Source organism: Monodelphis domestica, chromosome 6, assembly GCF_027887165.1.
Source record: "Monodelphis domestica isolate mMonDom1 chromosome 6, mMonDom1.pri, whole genome shotgun sequence".
NCBI classification, from domain to species: Eukaryota; Metazoa; Chordata; class Mammalia; order Didelphimorphia; family Didelphidae; genus Monodelphis; species Monodelphis domestica.
The window spans coordinates 278,981,255-279,002,551 of NC_077232.1; the positions used below are offsets into that span (position 1 = coordinate 278,981,255).

General features: G+C 39.5%; 1 protein-coding gene across 1 annotated transcript in view; it reads left to right on the forward strand.

Moving 5' to 3' along the window:
* Nucleotides 1–5,040: 5,040 nt before the first annotated feature.
* SCARB2 (scavenger receptor class B member 2) overlaps nt 5,041–21,297 on the forward strand; it is an 89,907-nt gene continuing 73,650 nt past the window's right edge. Inside the window, exon 1 of the mRNA XM_056803288.1 lies at nt 5,041–5,777. Within this exon, the coding sequence (XP_056659266.1) occupies nt 5,661–5,777 (117 nt within the window). The 5' untranslated portion in view covers nt 5,041–5,660. The remainder of the gene's footprint in view (nt 5,778–21,297) is intronic.

Here is a 21,297-nt window from a genome sequence, read left to right on the forward strand (position 1 = left end):
TTCTTGTATATCTTCTTCTATCTGCTCTGTATTTTGTATTTTGGCTCCATAGAATGTGTCCAGAGTCGCCCCTTTCTTCTTATTTTTCTTGGTATTTTGGGGCTTCTGTGCTTCTGTGGAGTTTGTCATCTCTGAACGTGGAGGATTGGCTTTTCTTGTCTTTGTCTGGTGATCAGAGGCTTTAGTCCTGGGCAGATGTTGGTTCTATGAGCATTCCCTGGGTTAAACTGAATATGCCTCACTGGAACTGGAATGGAAGGGTCGGACCACGAGGCCACACTCTCCCCCTGGCTCGATTTCCGGAAGTTGCCTTCAGAATCCCTGGCCGTGAGGCTGTATCGTCGGCCTGTGGGGGGATGGGCTGCCGCTTCCCCAAGCTCCGAGAGCACAGACTTTCACTGAGACTTGGATAGCAGGATCCAGCCCGTGAGGCTGTCTTGCCCGCCCTGAGGGTTGCTGTTGTTTTGACCAGCTCTCTGCAGCGGAGGCCCCAGGCAGTAACTTTCACCCGGACTGGGACTTGGGTAGAAGACCCTGAGGGTTGTTGTTCCTCAGACCCTGCTCTCTGAGCCCGGCGCGGCTGCCGCTTCCGGGAGCCTTGGACTCTGCGCTCCTACCCCTGAGGTCCGAGGGATCTCGGGTTCTGGCTTTTGAGGGGAGCCGTACCTTTTGAACCGGGTCCAGGTCCAGGAGGAGGGTTCCCAGGGTCTGTGCTGTTGATCGTTTTGAATTTCGGCGCCTTAGGAGCTTCTAGTTTGAGATCGGTCGGGAAGGGTTTTCCGGAGATCTGAACTTCAGCTTTCTCTAAGCCGCCATCTTAACCGGAAGTCCTAATAGACTTTTCTACTAGCAGCAGTGCAGTAATCACAGTGCAGTAATCCAGGACAATTCTGAGTGATTTATGAGAAAGAACATTATCCATATCCAGAAAAAGAACTGTGGGAACAGAAATGCAGAAGAAAAACATATAATTGATAATGTAGTTCGAAATGGATATGATTAGGATTTTGATGTTAAAAGATCATTCTAATGCAAATATGAATAACATGAAAATAGGTTTTAAGCAATGATACATGTATAACCCAGTGGAACTGCTTGTCAGCTCTAGGAGGGGGGAGGAGAGAGTGAGGGTGGGGGAACATGGATCATGTAACCATAGAAAAACGTTCTAAATAAAAAAGGGGGGGAAAGGAAGAAATCAAAGCTCCCTATCAATTGTCACAAGAAAAAAGGCTCCCAATCCCTACTGATTGAAGAAATGTAAATTAAAACAACTTGGAGGTACTACCTCAAACCCATCAGAAAGTCTAGTGTGACAGAAAAGGAAAATTACAAATATTGGAGGGAATGTGGGAACATTGGGACAGTAATATGCCAGAGTTGTTTACCTATCCAACTATTCTGGAGAACAATTTAGAACTATGCCCAAAAGGCTATAAAACTATGACTCAGTAATACTAGGTCTATATCCCAAACAGATCAAAGAACAAAGAGAAGAACTTATGTATACAAAAACATTTATAGCAGTTTTTTTTTTTTTGTGGTGGGAAAGAATTGGAAGTTGAGTGTATGCTCATCAATTGGAGAATGGCTGAGCAAGTTGTGGTATATGATTGTGATGGAATACTATTATGCTGTAAGAAATGATAAACAGGATGTTTTCCAAAAAACCTGGGAAGACTTAGATGAACTGATACAAAGTGAAGTGAGTATAACCAAGGGAACACTATATATAGTAACAGCAATACTATAATGATGATTAACTGTGAAGGATTTAGTTACTCTGATTAAGACAATAATTCAAGATAATTCCAAAGAACCCATTCTGAAAAATATTACCTATCTCCAGAGAGAAAACGGATGAACTCTGAAGGCAGAATGAAGCATACTTAAAAAAAATAATCCTTACCTTCCACCTTAGAATCAATACTCTGTGTTGGTTCTAAGGCAGAAAAGTGGTAATGGCTAGGCAATAGGGTCAAGTGACTTGCTCAGGGTCACACAGAGAGGAAGTCTGAAGTCATAGATTTGAACCTAGGACCTCTTGTCTCTAGGCCTGGCTCTCAGTCCACTGAGCAACCCAGCTGCCCTCTGAAGCAACTTTTAAAACTTTTTCTTTTTTTGTCTGTTTTACTTTGCAATGTGGCTAATATGAAAATATGTTTTGCATAACTCAGTATGTAGAATTGATCTCAAATTGTTGGCCTCCCAATGGAGAGAAGAGAGGTGGGCAGAGAGGTAAGAATTTAAATTCAAAATTTAAAAATATTAGAATTTTTTTACATGTAATTGGGGAATACTTAATGAAATACATTAAAAAATTTTTTAAGAATTGTAAAAAAATAAAATCAAATTTCTTATTATGTTATTGTGAATTATTTTTCATTTTTAATATTGGTCATTTGGTTTTCCCCTTTTAAAACTGAATTAGCTAATTAGGTTTTTTTAAGTTCCTAGTTTTATTTCATTAAATCAATGGTTTTTTGCTTTCAATTTTATTAATCTCTTCTTTGATTTTCAGTATTTCTTTTATATGTCCATTTTTTTAGTTGGTTCTTTCCTTATTTTGCTAAAGTATTTAGAGAATAAAATTTCCCCTAAGGGCTGCTGTGTCTGCATCCCTCACATTATAGTAAATTAGCTCATTGTGGCTATTCTTTAACAATATTATTTATAATTCTTTGATACATAGATTCCTTAAGATTAAGTTATTTAGTTTCCAGTTAATTTTTAATCTTTTCTTCAATGACCTTTTGTTGAATATAATTTATTGTGTCATGGTCAGTAAAGAAGGTGTTCAATGTTTCTGCTTTCCTCTATTTGTGAAGTTTTTATGCATATTGCACAGTCAGTTTTTGTAAAGGGGCCATGCAGAGCTGAGAACTGTTTGCCACCTTATCCTTGCATTCTGAAGCAGCTATCTACATCTATAAATATCTACAATATTTAACTTCTTTATTTTTTTATTATACCTATTTGGGGTTAAAAGGAGATAAATGGGAAATAATTAACAGAAGAAAGTCACTAGAATTAAAGGGTAAGGTGGGATTTTTCTTTGAGGCTTAAAGGATGCCAGAGAGGTCAATAGGCAAAGCTGAGGAGGGAGACTATCCTTCCTTCTTAAAGCTTCCTCAGAGGGGCAAGAAGCTTTAAGGTAGGAAGATAGAGACAGGATAGAAGTTTTAGATACCACGAGGGGGATGATGGAGTCAAATTAGAGATATGAGGTGGCAGGAATGAGTCTTTATTAATTTTCCATGAGCCACAGCTAAGCTCTGATCAAAGGACCCTTCCGAAGGCTTTTACCAGTCCAGAGATCCACATTTAATACCACACGGGTTGGAGAGATGAAAGAGAGATAGAGAAGGTTTAAAGATGGAGCTTGGCGCGAGGCCAAGCTCCTGCCAGGACAGCCATCAGCTAGCCTGAAAGAGAGAGAGGCAGAGCTTGCTGGGCTATATATAATCTTTGATATGCAAATATACACAGTACATAGGGATGATTCTCATTGGTTAATGACAAGGTATAGGTGTGGTTTCTCTTAACCAGGTGAGCACAAAGAAACCTGCGTTCCTGCCTAACCTGGGAGAAGCTGGGGTCAAGGGTCAGAGGCTTTCCCAGCCACAGGCAATACTGAGCATGCTCAAGACTGAGCATGCTCTCTTCTAAGGCAATATGTACACTCTAACTGTTTCCCTTGCCCATAGCTAGGGGTGGACTGCTACACTTCTGAAGACAGTTTAAGGAAATGCATAGAACTAAGAGATAGAGTGTCTTGTTTGTGGAACAGCCAGGAGGCCATTGTCAGTAGATCAGAGTACATGGAGGGGAGTAAGACTAGAAGTAGAAGACTAGAAGACTAGAAAGGTAGAAGGCACAAAGCTATAAAGGGCTTTGAATACATAACAGAGCATTTTGCATTTAGTTCTGAAAGTGATAGGAAGCCACTAGAATTTATTGAATTATTGAATAGGGAAGGGACCCATGTTTTAATCAAGAAAATCATTTTAGTGACTGCATAGAGGATAGGTGGGAGTGGGGAGAGACTTCAGGCAGAGTGACTCATTGGCAAGCTATTGCTATAATCCAGGCATGAGGTGAAGAGGAAATTAGAGGAGTGGCAGGGTCAAAAGAGAGGGGGGGGGGAGCTCTGGAGAGAAGGTGAAGCCTTGAAAGAGGTGTTGCAAAAAGGTGAAATTTGTTGCATTGGCAACAGTGGGTTGAGGTGTATAGGGGTAAGGGTATGAGAGAGAGTAGGGCATCTAAGATAACTCATCATTTGTGAGCCTGAGGGACTGGGAAGATTGTTCTGCCCTCTACAGAAATAGAATTTGAATGAGAATTCTTATAATAACAATAAACAATCTGTCCTAAGAGGAGGAAGAGATCTAGATTAAACCACTGGGAAAAGTAACCTTTTATCATCAACCCTCCAATAGCACTTTGCACCTCTCTCCAGTACTTGTCGTGTGTTGTTGCTGTATTTATCAATCAGTTCATCAGAAAACATTTTAAGCATACTATGGGTCAGGTACAGTGCTATGGTTCCAACTCTTAAGGAGTTTAACTTTCTTTAGAGGAAGACCATATGTATATATATTGATATTTGTGAAATATATATGAAATAAATTAGTTTTTTCTTTTCTTTCTTCATTCCTTTCTTTTTTCTTTTTTTTAACTGAATTTGTAGTCAGGGGACCTGATTTTAAATACTGTTACTCTGGGGGCCTCAGTTTCCTCATCTGTAAAATGAGAACAAGATGATCTCTTAGGTCCCATAGGGTTCTAAATGTATGATTTACAGAATCTAGGATAGGGATAAGGGCTGGATCCGTGATTTCCTAATTCAAAGGAACTCCCAGGTGAGGAAACATATTTTACCAATGCAGGTTGGCCCCGTCTCTGTACTAAACATCTTAGGACCGGTGATATTATAATTCATGTTATAACCTTATTATAAACGTGAATGTCGAGAGGAAAGAGGATTGGTTTCTGCATTCTCCTTTCTCCTTCAAGAGCCACACCCACGACTTTTTCTTTGTTCCACCCTTCGAATGAGCTGCGGTCCCCTAAAACTGTGAGCACTCCAATGGGACATTCGAGGGGCACCCTGGTAGGCAGGGTAGTACGGGACAAGCACTTAGTCCAAGAGGCCTTGGCCAGGTGCCCAGCCGCCTGGACGCCCCAGAAGTCGTCACTGCGGGGCACATGACTGCAAGCTCAGCCTCTTTGGCTCCCTCCCCGCCCGCCTCCAGTCCTCCCCCACCCCGCCCTAACTGCTGCTCTGGGCACAGCCTCTGCCCATTGCCTGCTAGCCCTCCCTCCCACTTGGTGTCTGCAGCCGGGCGGAAGCCGGCCGAGCCGAACCGGGTCTAGCAGCAACACTGGACTGCTGCCTGGCTCCTGTGCTTCTGCTGGGTATACAGATCCCTCTCTTTCCATCCAAGCTTTTCTAGGAAATCGAAACCAAGAACCTGGAGTGCTTAGCCTCTCCACCCTTCCTCTCGATCTCCAGGGCTCCCTGAAACGCCAGCCCTCCTTAGCTGGAGGAGAGAGCAGAAAACACCGCTCCAGAACCAAGGGAACTCCAGCCAGCTCTTGGGCTTCTAGGATCCGGAGTCTTGGGGGACCCGCGGCAGGCGGCTCCTGGCTCACGGGTTATGGCCAAGTGCTGCTTCTACGCAGTAGGGACACTGTCCTTGCTTCTGCTCGTCTGTAGTGTCACCCTGCTGGTGGCCCGCGTGTTCCAGAAAGCTGTGGACCAAGGGATCGAGCAGGTGAGTGACTTGAGATGGGCACGGGGTGTGTGTATGTGTGTGGGCTGTGGAGTGAAGTGATGGGCTAGCGAGAGGGGATCCCGAAAAGCGCCTTACACTCTGCTCCTGCCTCTGTAGGGGAGTGTGTCCCTCTGTTCCCAGATCCTGGGGCCCTCTTTCCACTGCTGCTGCAGCTTCTGTAGGAGACAGGATGACCCTCTGTCCCCAGTACTTGGTGCCCCACCCCCTCCTTCTGCCGCTGCTTCTGTAGAAGACAGGGTGGCCCTCTGTCCCCGGATCTTGATGCCACGGACACACACACACACACACACACACACACACACACACACCTTCCTCCTTTTGATGCTGCTGCTCTCGCTGTCTCCCTCTGACCGCCTTTGGGGGAGGCTGAGGTGTATTGAGGAAGGATGGGGTCCTCTGTCCTCTCTCTGTCCCCTCTCGTCTTGGAGGATCATTGTGTCAGACTCGGTGTAGTTAAGAATGGGTGGGAAGGACAGAAATTTGTGTTTCACACTTTTTCAGGAAGCATACTATCATTGGAATCTTCTCTCCAGTCTGTTAACCTAACTAAACCTCTGCCCCCCCCCCACCGCGCCCAGCTACAGCGCTTTCATCCCCACCCCCATCTCCACCCCCTCCCCCCCTTTCCCTGAAGTCAGCCTTCAAGAAACCAAAACAAAACAAAGGATCTAAATGAAAACACAACACAGTAGATTTCGCTTGTTCTGGTTGCCAGCAGGCCTTTCAACTTGGAGGAGTGGGGGAAGGCCCAGAACACTAGTTACAGTATTCTTGTTTATGTGGGAGGGAGGGGAATGGAAGTGACCCGGCCAGCTGGGATTCAACCCCAGTGCAATCCAGAACTGGGATGTGACCCTGCAAATTAGGACTCCGCCTCTTGGCTAAGGAAAGAGTGGGAGGACTTCTCTGTCCATTCTTCTTCTCTGTTGACTGGCTGCCTGAGTTAACTGTTCCTATCTTTTGACAACAATAGGCTGCTTTGGTCCAGTGTTCCTTGTGGGTCTTCTCAAAACTTCATTTTTTCAAGCATAAAATTCTTAGTAATAACTCAAATGCACAGTCTAGAGTTTACAAAACCCAATTTTTCACAAGATCATAACTTGAGATCTGGAAGACATCTTCCAATTCATGGAATCCAACTCTGATTTTATATGTTCACTTGTGTCCAACTAACCCTTTGGGACCCCATTTGGGGTTCTCTTGGCAAAGATACTGAAGAGGTTTGCAATCCTTTCTCCAGCTCACTTGATAGATAAAGAAACTGAGACTTCCCTAAGACCACATAGCCAGTAAATTTTTGAGGCTGGATTTGAACACCTGCCTACCTGATTCCAGGCCTGGTACTCTATTCATTGCACCATCTATCTGCCCTCTCATTTTACTTGAGACCTCAGTTAACTTGAGGCTTAGAGGGATTGTGACTTGTCCAGTGTCATTTATTTATAATAGCTTGAAGTGGGATTTGAATTCAGTTTTTCCTGATTCCAAATCTAAGAATATCCAATAGCACCTTTTGCCTCCAAGTCACTCTGTGCCGGAGGCATAAGTATTTATCGACCCTATTTGATAGATAGGAAATTACATAAGGAAACTGCCTCCTACCTTGAGTGGATCCTTTAACCTAACTGAGTGTTAGTTTCTTTTTCCTTCATATAAAAGAATTGGGCCAAGTGGCCTCCAAGGCTCTAAATCAATGATCTTATGATTCCCTCAGAGAGGCTAGGTCCTTCAGGGGTCCCAAAACTATGACCCGTGGGCCACATATGGCCCCTAGAGGCCATTTATCCAGCCCCCACTGCACTTCCGGAAGGGGCACCTCTTTCATTGGTGGTCAGTAAGAGTAGCACAGAATGCATCCATATCCTGTGCTCCTGGAATACTGTATATACTGTACTACTTCCAATTGTTCTGAGAGTAACTGAATGAGAACAAGGCACTGCACAAAGGATTATGTGAACTGCACAGTGGACGATATCAGCATGGTGAGCGGTGATCTGGGGGAGGGGATTCCGCACTGTGTATACTGCTGCCTGGTATAGTGGTGGCGGTGATGGGCCTGTGCGAGGTGTGACAGGTCCATCACAGCCAACGCTACAGCCCCCGCTATCCCAGATATCGGTATACAGAATTGTTCATAGTTTTTTTTTAATAGTCTGGTCCTCCAATGGTCTGAGGGACAGTGAACTGGCCCCCTGTGTAAAAAGTTTGGGGAACTAGATTATGGTCACACAGCTAGTAAGTAGAATCCTGGCTTCAAACTGAGGTTCATTACTTTCAGTTCTCAACCTTCCAAATCTCCCCAGGAATGGGGAAAGCAAGCAATTTTATTGACATATTGCACATAGAAATTGAAAAAAAAAATCTTAAAAGGTCTTGGAAAATCTTATATTCTTTGGGCCTTTTTCTTTATGTGTTTCTAGATGTTTATTTACTTTTGAGAGTTGTTCTTTTTTTTTAATTCTTATGATAGTAGGTATGGCTTCCAAGGCAGAAGAGCAGTAAGAGCTAAGCAAAGTCCAGCTTCTAGAGCATATGTCTAGCACCTTTATTGTATGGGAGTTTTTTTCCAACTGGTAGTATGTCTAAGCAAAAGAGGAAGTGAGGCTCCAGGAGAGAGGTGCCACACTGATTGGAAGGGTGGAAAGCAGGAGCTGGATTCAAGTGAGGGAACAGATGCAGTTCAGCAAGCACAACAGTATTAATATTGACCCCCTGAAGCAAAGCCTTGGTTGCCACTCTTGGTTACAATAGATAGTGGTAGAAAGCTAAAATTCCCTTTCTTTGCAACTTCCAACCATTCTTCTTTAGTTCTGATTTCTGAGGCCAAGGAGAAAAAGTTTAGTCCCTTCTACATAAAAACCCTTAAAATATTCCTATCCCCCCCATAGTCTTTCTCTGGACAAATAATCCCTGGTTTTTAAATCCCCAATTAGCTTTTATTCTAGTTTGTCAATGTTCTTACATAAAATTTGGAATTCAGAACCTCACACAGTACTTAAGATATAGTCTGACTGAGGCAGAGAACAATCATCACCTGTTTGCTGTACCAATTCTTTTGATCCACATTGAGCTTGAAGCCCTTGAAATTTCCTAGCTCTTTTTCATAAGAGTTGTGAAGACAAACCTTTCACATCTTTGTAAAGTGCTAGCACAGTGGCTGGCATATAGGAGGTGCCATATTTCTTCTTAAATCCCATTGTATACTTATGATTTTTTTTAACTCAAGTTAAGACTTTGAACTGATTAAAAAAAATAATCCATACCTCCTGTCTTTTAATATTAAATATTGATTCAAAGGAAGAAGAGTAGTAAGGGCTAAACAATTGGGGTTAAAGTGACTTGCCCACAGTCACACAACTAAAAAATGTCAGATGCCAGATTTGAATCCAGCTTCTCTTGACTCTAGGCCTGGCACTCTATCTACTGTGCTACCTAGCTGCCTCTGTATCTTCTTGCCCATCAAAATGTTTTTAGATCTTGACTCTGTCATCTAATATGTTAGCCATCTAAGTTTCTATCATTTGCTCATTTGACAAGCATCCCATCTATGCTTTCATTCAATTTCTTGATAAAAATCTTGAAACAGAACAAAGCTAAGGTATTCCACTAAGTAATTTGGGCCCATTTTACTATTGAGAAATCAATGATGATGGAATAACTTTCATGAGGCCTTGTGGATAAAGTACTTAGAGTCAAAAGACCAATTTCTCATTCTTGGCCTCACCAATGACTCCTTAAGATTCTGGGAAACCCTCTTAATTGCTTTATGCTTCAATTTTCTCATTTACTAAATGGGTATACCATTATTTCTCCACCTATGTCCATTTCATGGACATAATCCAAGTATCAATAAGGTCATTTTGATGAAATGGTTCAAGGATATTATGCTTCTTTCCCCATTTTCCATTTTATAGTCAAGCTGGCTTTCCATCATTATTTTGGGCCTAAATGAAAGCATGAGCAACCAAGCCCAGCTTCATCCATTGCCCAGGCTGGAAGAGAAGCTATGTATAGATGGAAGAATCACAGGTACACAAATGGATAGCTTCTCATAGGCCACTTTACTGAACTTCAAGAGATCAGTTCCTTTTTCTAAGGTTAGTAAAGCCAAGAGTCAAAATGTTCTAAATTTCTGAACCTTCCCAACTCCAACAGGGGCCATTCTTTCATTTCACTTTTGAAAGGGAGATAAAAACTCAGAGGGCTTCTTTTCATGACTTTCCATAATAGTAATAATACTTTAAACCTACATAGCAATTTATTGTTTTCAATGCTCTTTCCTTTGGATTCCGAAGTTTCATAACAACCTTGTTCTCTTAATAGGGCAGCTATGATTATCCTTACTTTACACATCTAGAAACTGAGGCTTAGAAACATTAAGAAATAATATTAATGTTATAAGTGAGTCAGTCACTAAAATTTTATTTAGCACCTATTAAGTGTGGGGCATTATGCTTACTTTGCTAACATGAGACAGCGATAGCATGATGAATATATTGCTGGGTTTGGAATCAAGAATATTTCAGTTCCAATCTGACTTCTGACACTAGCGGTAGAATACTGGTCAGTCACTTATTTTCTGGGTGCCTTAGGCAGCTCTTTAGGCTGCAACATACTATAGGAGGGCTGTGATGTAGGTTGGTGGATGGAGTTCCCACACTCAAATTATTATTTGAGTTTATAAAAAGGCTGCTCCAGTGAGAACTAAACAAAGGCTAAAAAAAAAAATAAGCATCCACAGGCAGCTAGGTAGCATGGTGAATAGAGTCCTGGGCCTAGAATCAAGAACAAAGTTCAAATCTAGCCTTAGATAGCACTACAAGCTGGATGAGCCTTTATGCGTTGCTTTAATCTCTGTCTGCCTTGGTTTCCTCATATTTAAAATGGTGATAATAGTTCTTCTCTCCCAGGGTTGTTGTGAAGATCAGATGTGATAAAATAAAAGCTCTATACAAAAATGAATTATGATGATTATAAGAGGAGAGAAAAAAGACATTTTAGATATAAAACAGATTTCTTACCCTATAAATAATCTGAGACTTGAATAACTTTATTTGCATATTATGAGGCTAGCAAGACAATTAACTTGCCTCTGAGGAGCAGTTTGCATTTCTCTGTTTCCCCCTAGACACTCATTTACATGAAATTCCCAAAGCCCAATAGGAACTTGGATTAAATCAGTCACAACTGATTATCCTGCTTTTATATGGTAACTTCACAAAAAATTAATCATGTATTAGGGAATTAAAACCTCACAACCAAATGCAAAAAAAAAGCAGATGTCTTAAATGCATACTTTTTAGATCATAATATAATTAATATTACATTTGATAAAGATCTATGGAAATCTAGATTAAAACTTAATTGGAAATGAAATGATCTAATCCTAAAGAATGAGTGGGTTGGGGCAGCTGGATATTTCAGTACAGAGAGCTCCAGACCTGGATGTGAGAAGTTCAAATCTGGCCTCAAACACTTCCTAGCTGCAAGTCATTTAATCCCATTTGCCTAGCTCTTGCCCTTCTTAGAATTGTTAGTAAGACAGAAAATAAGGGTTAAAAAAAAAGATGAGTTGGTCAAAGAACAAATTATACAAACAGTAACTACTAAAGTGAAGGATGGAAATGAGACAACATGGCAAAATTCATGGAATGCTGCCAAAGCAGTACTTAAGGGAAAATTTATATCTCTGAATGCTCACATCAATAAAATAGAGAAAGAGCAGATCGATCAATTGAGCATGCAACTGAAAATAAACTGGAACAAATTTTAAATCCCCAATCAAATACCAAATTGGAAATCCTAAAAATCAAAGTAGAGATTAATAAAATTGAAAGTAAGAAAACCACTGAACTAATAAATAAAACTAGGAGCTGGTTTTGTGGGGAAAATACCACAGAATAGATGAACCATTGGTTAATCTGATTTTTTTAAAAAGAAGAAAATCAAATTACCAAAATAAAAAATGAAAAAGGTGAATTCACCTCAAATGAAGATGAAATTAAAGCAATTATTAGGAACTATTTTGCTCATTTATATGGAAAAAAACCTAACAATCTGAGTGAAATGGATGAACATTTACAAAAATACAAATTGCTCAGATTAACAGAAGAGCAAATAGAAAGACCTCTGTCTTAGAAAAAGAAATTTAACAAGCCATAAAGAAGTTACCTATTTTAAGAAAAAAAATCCTCCTGACCAGCTGGGTTCACAACTGAATTCTACTAACGAACAATATATTCCAAAATAGTCAAAGAAGACTTACCAAATTCCTTTTACAATAAAAATATAGTGCTGACACCTATACTAGTAAGAGTAAAAACAGGAAAAGAAGATTGTAGAAAAAGAAGATCTCTCTAATGAATGTTGATGCAAAATTTTGAAATAAAATACTAACAAGGAAATTATAGTGATTAGATTTATATCAGGTATTGTAGAATGGATTCACTATTACTATAATTGACCATATCAGTAAAAAACAACAACAATTATATGATTATCTTGATAGATACAGAAAGATCTTTGAGCATAATACAACACTCATTTCTATTAAAAACATTAGAAAACACAGAGGTGAGGGTGGGGGAAATAGAGCATTCTTAAAATGATAATCTATCTAAAACCATCAGTAAGCATTATCTGTAATAGGGATAAACTGGAAGCCTTCCTAAGAAGATCAGAGGTGAAGCAAGGATGACCATTATCACCACTATTATTCCATATTGTTCTAGAAATGCTAGCTATAGCAATTACAAGAAAAAAATTGAATGAAGCAAATGAAATGAAAGCAATGAAGAAACAAAATTATCATCTTTTGCAGACAATATCATAGTATATTGAGAGAACTGTAATCTAAAAAACTAGTTGTAATAATAAGAGACTTTAGAAAATAAACCCGCACAAATCAACTGCATATCTATATATTGCCAACAAAGTCTAACAGGAAGAGATAGAAAGAGAAATTCCATTTAAAATAGGTGCAAACAATATAAAATACTTGGGAATCTACCTGTCAAGACAAACCTAGGAACTATATAATAAAATAACAAAACACTTTCCACACAAATAAAGTAAGATCTAAACAATTGGAAAATTATTCATTTCAGATAGGTAGACTGAGCCAATATATTAAAAATGACAATATTACCTAAATTTTCTTTTTAGTGCTATACCAACCAAACTACCAAAAATTATTTCATAGAGCTGGAAAAATACAAAATTCATTTGTATATGCAAAAAGTAAAAAGTTTCAAGGGAATCAATATAAAAAATTCTGAGAGAAGGTGGCCTAAAAGTACCAGATCTCAAACTGTTTCAGGGTGTTAATCATCAAAACAATCTGGTATTGGCTAAGAAACAGAGTAGTAGATCAGTGGAAGAGATTACATAATTACATAATAGTAAATGACCATAGTAATCTAATGTTTGATAAACACAAACACCTAAGCTTTTGGGATAGGAACTCAGTATTTAACACAAATTTCTGGTAAAATTAAAGAGCAATTTGGTAGAACCTAGGCATAGACCAACATCCTACCACTATACCAAGACAAAGTCAAAATGTGTACATGATTTAGCCATCAAGGATGATATCATAAACAAATTAGGGGAGCATGGAAAATTTTACATGTCACATCTTTGGAGCTTGGGCAGAAACACACCTGAGGCAGCAGGGGCTGGGAAGATAGCCTCAGGGCAAAATGCTTTAAAGAGCTGCTACACAAGAACACCACAGATCTACTTGCTCTCACTCAGGCTTCTGATAGGGAAGGGAAGATACTACCAAGGCAAAGTCCTGTGAGAAAGAAACTAAGAAAGCAATGACCAACAACATTCAGGAACACCAATCTGCTAGTGGCAAAAGGAATAAGCAATAACAAAAAAAGCTCTTGACCCTGTATAATTTCTATGGAGAAAAAGAGCAAAATACAGAAGCAACAGGAGAGAGTGAAAAACAAGCAAACATCCAAACTTTAAAAAAAAAATGGAAATTGATCACAAGCTCTGGAGAAACTCAAAAAGAAGTTCAAGAACCAAGTAAGAAAGATAGAAGAAAAATGGAAAGAAAAGTAGGAAAAAGAAATGAAATAAGTACAAAAAGAAAATAACTTAAATAGCTTAAATAACTTTTAAATAGCTTAAAATAGCTTAAAAGACAAATAACTTAAAAGACAAAATTGCCCATATGGAAACAGAGGCACAGAAATCAAATGAAGTAATAAGCAAATTGGAGACCAGAATTTGACCTGCTAACCTAAGTTGAAGGTGAGGATGAGGAAAAGGAAGAGGGAGGGAGGGTCTGATCACAGATTGGAAGAATAGCTGGATTAAATTCCTTCTTGAAACAAAGGCCCATCTTTATGGTAACGCAGTATGACTTTGAGTCACAGAATACCATAGTTTCTGAGCAATTAAATTTGTTGGTTATCCAAAGGACAATGATGTATCTCATTGTGGACATGAGTAGGCTGTAACCTATTAGCAGTGAAGATTTGCAGAGATAAATGAAGCAAAGGGTATCTTCAGGAAAGAGAATGGCAAAATGAATAGGGAGCTAGTCATAGAGGCAAGAAGAGATCGGTCCAAGCCATCCTTCTGACATAGTAATTCTGGACAAGTTATTTATCTTGTCAAACCACTCCAAACCACTTACAAAGTGTATACATTGTAAAGCAAGGACCAATCTAAATTTCATTTCTTTAGTAGGGAATTCCTTACAACAATGATATTTCAGGTCTGTAATGTGCATGCACACACACACACATGTGCATATAGTATATCTGACCAGGAAAGGAGATGTGTTGAGGAAGGGAGGAGAGATGGACAAGCCATGTGTGTCATTAGTGTCCATTTAATATCAAAATATAATTGAAAAAAGATTCTTCCCATTGGAGTGGTTCTTCAGTCATTCAGACCTGTCTTCCTCTTCCTGATCCTGTGGACCAGACTGTCCCTGAGGTTTTCTTGACAAAGATATTGGAGTGGTTTGCCATTTCCTTCTCCAGTGGATGAAGGCAAACAGAGGTTGTGACTTGTCCAGGGTCACATAGCTAGTGCATGTCTGAGGTAAGATTTGAACTCAGATCTTCTTGACTCTAGCTGCCTCCTATGTTCCAGTGAACTCCTTTTGAAAGATTTATAGAAGGACATGGAAAGGCTCATAAGATGAGAATGTATGAATGAGATCTGACCTGGACCTACATAATGGGAGTGCTAGGGCAGCTAGGTGGCTCAGTAGATAGAGAACCAGGCCTCCAGATAGGAGGTCCCAGGTTCAAATGTGACCTCAAACATTTCCTAGCTGTGTGACCTGAGGCAAGTCATTTAATCCCAATTGTCTTGCCCTTTCCACTCTTCTGCCTTGGAACTGATACTTATCCTCCATGTTAAGACAGAAGGTAAGAGTATTTAAAACAAAAATAAGAATATGAATATAGCACTCTATGTTTAGGTACCAATTTGGCAGAAAGTTTTATTTAATTTAACATTAAATCTATATCTAAGCTGTTTCTATCTTGGAGAAACGTCCGAACTGTCATAGTCCCCATGCTCTCCAACATGATTGGTAAAGATTATTTTAGGTAATTTTATGGGATTATTGAACAAAGAATTTAGTAACTATGTATCCTCCAGGGAGATTCCCCTAAATAGGTCAACAGATGGGTATTAGAGATTGGGCAAGACTACTTACCTTGACTAGACAGCTCTCTTTATTACCACCCTTAATGCATTCATTTAATGAAAACCTATTTGTCCTATACCCATCATTCTCCTTTCCAAGAATTTTGGAACGGAATTTAGAGAAAAATTTCTTTTTTGGAAAAAATTTGGAAAAAAAATTTCTTTTTGGAAAGGAATTTAGAGAAAAATTTTTTTCTCATTTCTTCATATTTTAGGTTTTACTAAAAATGATAGTTTTAAATATTTTCACAAACTGCACAAAGTGTGTCACAGAACTGTGCAAAATGATACATGTGTGACTCTCCCAGGGTCACACAGCTAGGAAGTATTAGGCCTGGGTCTCAATCCATTGACCTACCCAGCTGCCCCTGGGAAAGAAAGGCTTTCCCAGGATATCAATGACCATTTTAGTCTCTTAGACCCTGTGGGTGACTGCATGAATTCTCAATTTATATTTAATTAATCATGTACCCTAAAGACCAGAAAGAGTACTCCAGTGGTACCCTTGTGGCTTGAAAACCCCCTATGCCCCCAGGGATCAGAAGCATCTACCCCATGTGCCTAATGTGGCTCCCCTAAGGGATTACTTTCCCATTGAGAAATCACATGATCAGGGAAATTCGGGTTCATCAGCTCAAAGATAGCTGTTTTTAAGGGCAGCTGAAGATTAATCCAGGAGGGACCTGGGTCATGTCATTCCTTAGCATGAGTAGACGTGCATTGCAAGAGTTATTGTGGGATGGCTATCAGTCCTCCTGTCTGAGGATATACTTTTGTTACTACTCCAACAGACATAGCCACAGAATCTTTACAGTAGCTAGACTCCTGTCTTTTCTCATTCATGTTTTAAAATGTTTGCTCTATATGTAAACTTGACTAAGCCACTTAGTAATGGCATATATATATGTATATATATTGATTTAAGATATTCAAAATGTTTTATATGTATTATCTCATTTTATTTGTACAACTATCCTGGGGTAACACATGATGCACTTATAAAACTGATTTACTGCTTACCATTATTATTACTCTAATAAATGTCATGGATGCTTATTAAGACTGGTAGTACACAAATTAAACTCACAGTCATTACTGCATGTGATCGGTGAATCAGTTGTAGACTATTCAGTAATATGAATATCAAGCCCTCCAGGAACAAAAAATCTTTTGTTCCTAGACTATTCATACATTCCTCTATCATGGATTTTTTGAAATCCAATTATAAGATTTTAAATTTGCTCCTTTTAAATTTTGTGTTGTTGAATTTGGCCCATCATTCTACCCTATCAAGATCATTTTGGATATATAAATGAATTGATTTATTAAATATAATAAATATTTATTATAAGCAAATGAGAGTATTTATTATATGCTATGTGCTGGAGGTACAAATATCAAAGCAAAGACCATCCCTGCTTTCCAGGAGCTTATATTTTAATGGAGAAAGACAACTCATAAAAGAGTTCAATCACAGGGTATATAGAAAGGCCTAATGTTCTCCTAATGAGGGAGAAATAAACATGGGAAAGTGATGGCCAAGGAGGGACCCAGAAAGTTAGGGGACAGTGAATAGAGCCATGCAAACGCCATCTAGGAACTATGGAAATTATTTGATCATGGTTTCTACTTCTAAAATTGATGAGGGAAGAAGGACTACAGGCCATGGAGTAGTGGGGTTCTTGGTGGAAGAGACTGAGAAAGGATTAACAAACAGGAAGCATGACTGAGGGCTTTCGCAAACAGTATTCCAAGATGGATCCTGATTCTCTTATCTAGTGTACTAGTGAGCCCAGCATTGTGTCCCCTACAAATGTTCTTTTTTCTTTTCTTAAACCTTTTCTATCTGTTTTATAAGCAAGACTAGATATCAATTCCAAGGCAGAAGAGTGGTAAGGGCTAGGCAATGGGGGTCCAGTGACTTGCCCATGATCATACAGTTAAGAAGTGCCTTAGATCAGATTTGAACCCAGGACCTCCCATCTTCAAGCCTGACTTTCAGTCCACTGAACCACCTAACTGCCCTCTGAGACTTACTTTCTATGTTTTCATTAGTTATTAATTAAATGTACAAAATAGGGTCAAATGCAAGTACTTGTGGCATTGTGCTAGAGACCCTTCCACGTAAACATAGATGCATTAATAATTATGTTTAAGGCCTGGTAATCTATCAGTTCCAAATACACCTAACTATACTAATATTTAACTTAACTTTTCTACCTTCCTCATAGGACTGTTTTCTCAAGTACTTTGTTGAAATATAGGCATGTGGATGGTATTCCCTTAGTATATTTATTAGAAAAAGGAATGTTGTCTAGATGATTTTTTTTTAACAAAGTAATGCTGGTCCTTAATCATTTTCACTTCCTTTTGTTCTTTCTCTCTCTCCACCTCTAATCTCAGACCTCTAAATGCTTCTTAGACATCTCCTTCTGGAAGTCACATAGATATCTTACTCTCAATATGTCCAAAATGGAACTTATCTTTTCCTCCAAAACTTCTTTTGTTCCAACCACAGAAATCCAAATTTTATGGACTATTTTGTCCATAAATTGAGTGACCTGAGTAGTCACTCAATTTGGAGATAGGCTACCTCATTTAGTTCTTAATTGTGACTGGGATAGTGGCCTAGCCTTATTGATCTTCATCTGTTTTTTTTCCCCCTTCTCTATGCTCCTTCTCTGATGCTTGGGCTACTCAGATCCCATAAGGCAGCTGGGCAAGACCTTACACTCAAATGCCTCCTTTCTGTCAGATGTGGCTCTATCATCAACATTTTTTTAGTTCAGGTTCAATTTTGGGACAAAATGAGACATTCAAGAGTCATCAACTAAATTAACAAAACAGGATTTCCTTTGCCTTAACAGCAAGGAGCAGGAATAAGAATGCAGTGGAACTTAGTTTTTCTACATGTGGTCCTCCTAGTTATCAGGGCAGGATATGGTGCAGGCCATGGTAACTTGCATTGTCTTCAGAAATCCACCAAGTCTGAGAATCCCTGACTGCTTGTAGCTGTGAATTTTTTTTATTCCTTAACATGGTCAGGAAACTAAATAAGGGCAGCAGAGACCCAAAGTTCCAGGATAGCGTTGTCTCTTTTTAAGGAAAACTAATCTGTAATGATTAGGAAAGGAGGATAAACCTGTGTTGTCCCATATTGTTGGAAAGGGGAAAGGAGTTCCATCAGGGAAAATGCTGATAGATATTGATCTATCCCAACTTTCCTTCCTCTCCCCTACTTGCACACCCCAGGCATCTAGACCTTTTGAAGTGGCTAAGTGGGAAGATCAACACCACTGCTCACACCCCTTAGTTGAAGTGGGAATCACTAATTCTTCCAGTGGGACTGAGGATCACCAGGTTTTATCATCTGTCCTGCAACTGTATCCTAATGTCCCCCTGGTTTTCCCATTTGCTTTGCCACTAGAATGTCTAGATCCCAAGGAACTGTTGCCTGGGTGACAAAGCACTGCAGAACCTTCTGAACTAATGATGCTTTCCATCTATCCTAGAGTTGAACTATTGTTTCTCCTATGTAAACTGTGAGAACTGTCTTAATTTTTCTATTTGTATCATTAGTATTTTGGACACAGTTGGTTGATTGTCCATTGTATTCAAAGAGTTGCATTAGCATTACTGCTCAGCAGTAAAGAGAAAGAGCAGTAAAATTATTCTCATTTCATAGATGAGGAAGCCAAGGGTTAGAAAAGTGAACTGACTTGTAATGCTGCTACTAAGTGTCAGATCTGGGCAGGATTATAGATCAACACACAGCACCTGGTGATGTCTTTTGATTCTTGCACAAATTGGACTCAAATGAGCCAGAACTGTACAAAGTTACCAGCCTCACTCTCTCTTCCAGACTCATTGAAGTCTAGGAGCAAGACAAAAGTCAAGATTAAAAGTCAAAGATATGGGTAATGGTCTGGGATGAAGTGAATGACCGTGGCTTCTTTGATGTCTAGCTAAGCTCTAAGCATTCCACAATGCCTGCTTCCATCACTTTCATGGCCATTAGAACAAATTGTTCTTATCTGCCCCTTCTGGTGGGAGAGCCCATATCCCTGAGCTAGACATGCCTCTAACTCATCAAAGGGTTTGAGGACCTGTTGGTTACCCTTGACCTACTGAGATGGTTAACCAGGCTGTGGTTGCTGGGCATACCACAGCTTCTCGAAACCATGGCTGAGAGCTGGGTGGCAAGTGGAGACCAAAAGACAACAGCCTTGAAAAGGGGGTGATACCCCCCCCCGCTTCCCTAGGTACTAGTCTTCCCTGAACATCCCGTACATTCCTAGGACATAGTAAGCACATAATAAAAGATTTTTCATTCCTTCAAAATGAAGGGGTTGAACTACAGCTCTGTAAGGTTCTTTTCAAATATGAATCCTTTGAATGCAATGGCAAAATGTTATGCCTGAGTAGTGCTTGTCACATCTTAGAAACGGGTGAGGATCTCACCTTGGCTTTTAGTTTAGGTGCCGTGTTGGAAAAAAAATTAGACAAAAGTTAGCAAAAACTTGATCTATCATCCTGCCTGTGACACTTAGTAGCAACATGAAGTCAGTTCACTTTTCTAAGCCTCAGCTTCCTCATCTATAAAATGAGGATAATAATATTCTCTTTACTTGTGAGCAAGGTCCTGGTGAAACTAAGGCAACTACACACAAAAAGGCTTTCTGGGCCATATGTGTAAGCCATTTTTATTTGTGAACCCCATTATATTGTCTATCTGGTTCTGGCATTGAACACAACTCCCTTTGCCTAGCTCTTATCCCTCTCTTACTAAGATAGAAATTATATGCATACACACACACACACACACACACATATACATTCTTAATTTCTCCATAACATATATATTAATTTCTATATGTATTTATATAAAATCTATCAAGTATCTGGGATCACTTGAAGTCCCTTTGGTGGTGGGTTTTTCCTTTACTTTTGCATTGCTCTTTAAAGAGGCCAGTTCTCCACACAAGAAAAAGAAACTGGCTGGTGGTATTCAGTAAGATGAATCATTTTTTACTTTTCATCCTAGAGTGACTCAGGGTTAGAACAATTATTTATTGGTTTCAGCAAGTTTTTGAGTTTGTTTTTTTTTTTTTTGTGAGAAGAGCCTGGAGCAGATACAGTGAAAACCCCCTTGGCTTCTAAGACCTGGAACTGATAACAGACACAAAAGGAAATGTTTCTGTCTTAGTTTAAGTGGCTTGAACTAGGAGGCAAACCAGTTTGGAAGCTCTGAGCCGAGTGCTCAGCTTTCATGGCTCACAATAAATCTGTGACCTAGGCTTAGCCTTCTCTTTCTTCTTCACTTAGTCACAAGTTGATTATCTGAAAGTTTCTGATTTTCAAAAGTTCAAAATAATTCTGTTTCCTCCATGGTGCTGCTGACTTTTCTGGTACTCTTGAAGATTCTTGAGTAGAGCAGAAACTGAAAAAAAGAAAAAGAAAAAATGCAGAGAAGCTGCCACTTTTAGAAATTAGAATTGATAATCTTTCTATTCCTGTTTCTTTCTTTGTCTCTCTGTTGGGAGAAAACCTGGTCTAGTACAAAGAGGAATGGGTTTGGAATGAGAGGGCTTTGGGTTCTAATCTTACTTCTGCCACCTGTGTGATCTCGGGCAAATCACTTACTTCTATCTTCTTGGTCAAATCATTACTTCCACGTCCCCCGTACTTAATTGATCTTCCTCCATATCCTCATCTGTAACATGAGATGTTTGTGATCCCTGATAATTCTGAGGGGCAAAGAATGCTCTCCACCTCCAGAGAAAGAACTGTTGGAGTCAGAATACAGATCAAAACATGT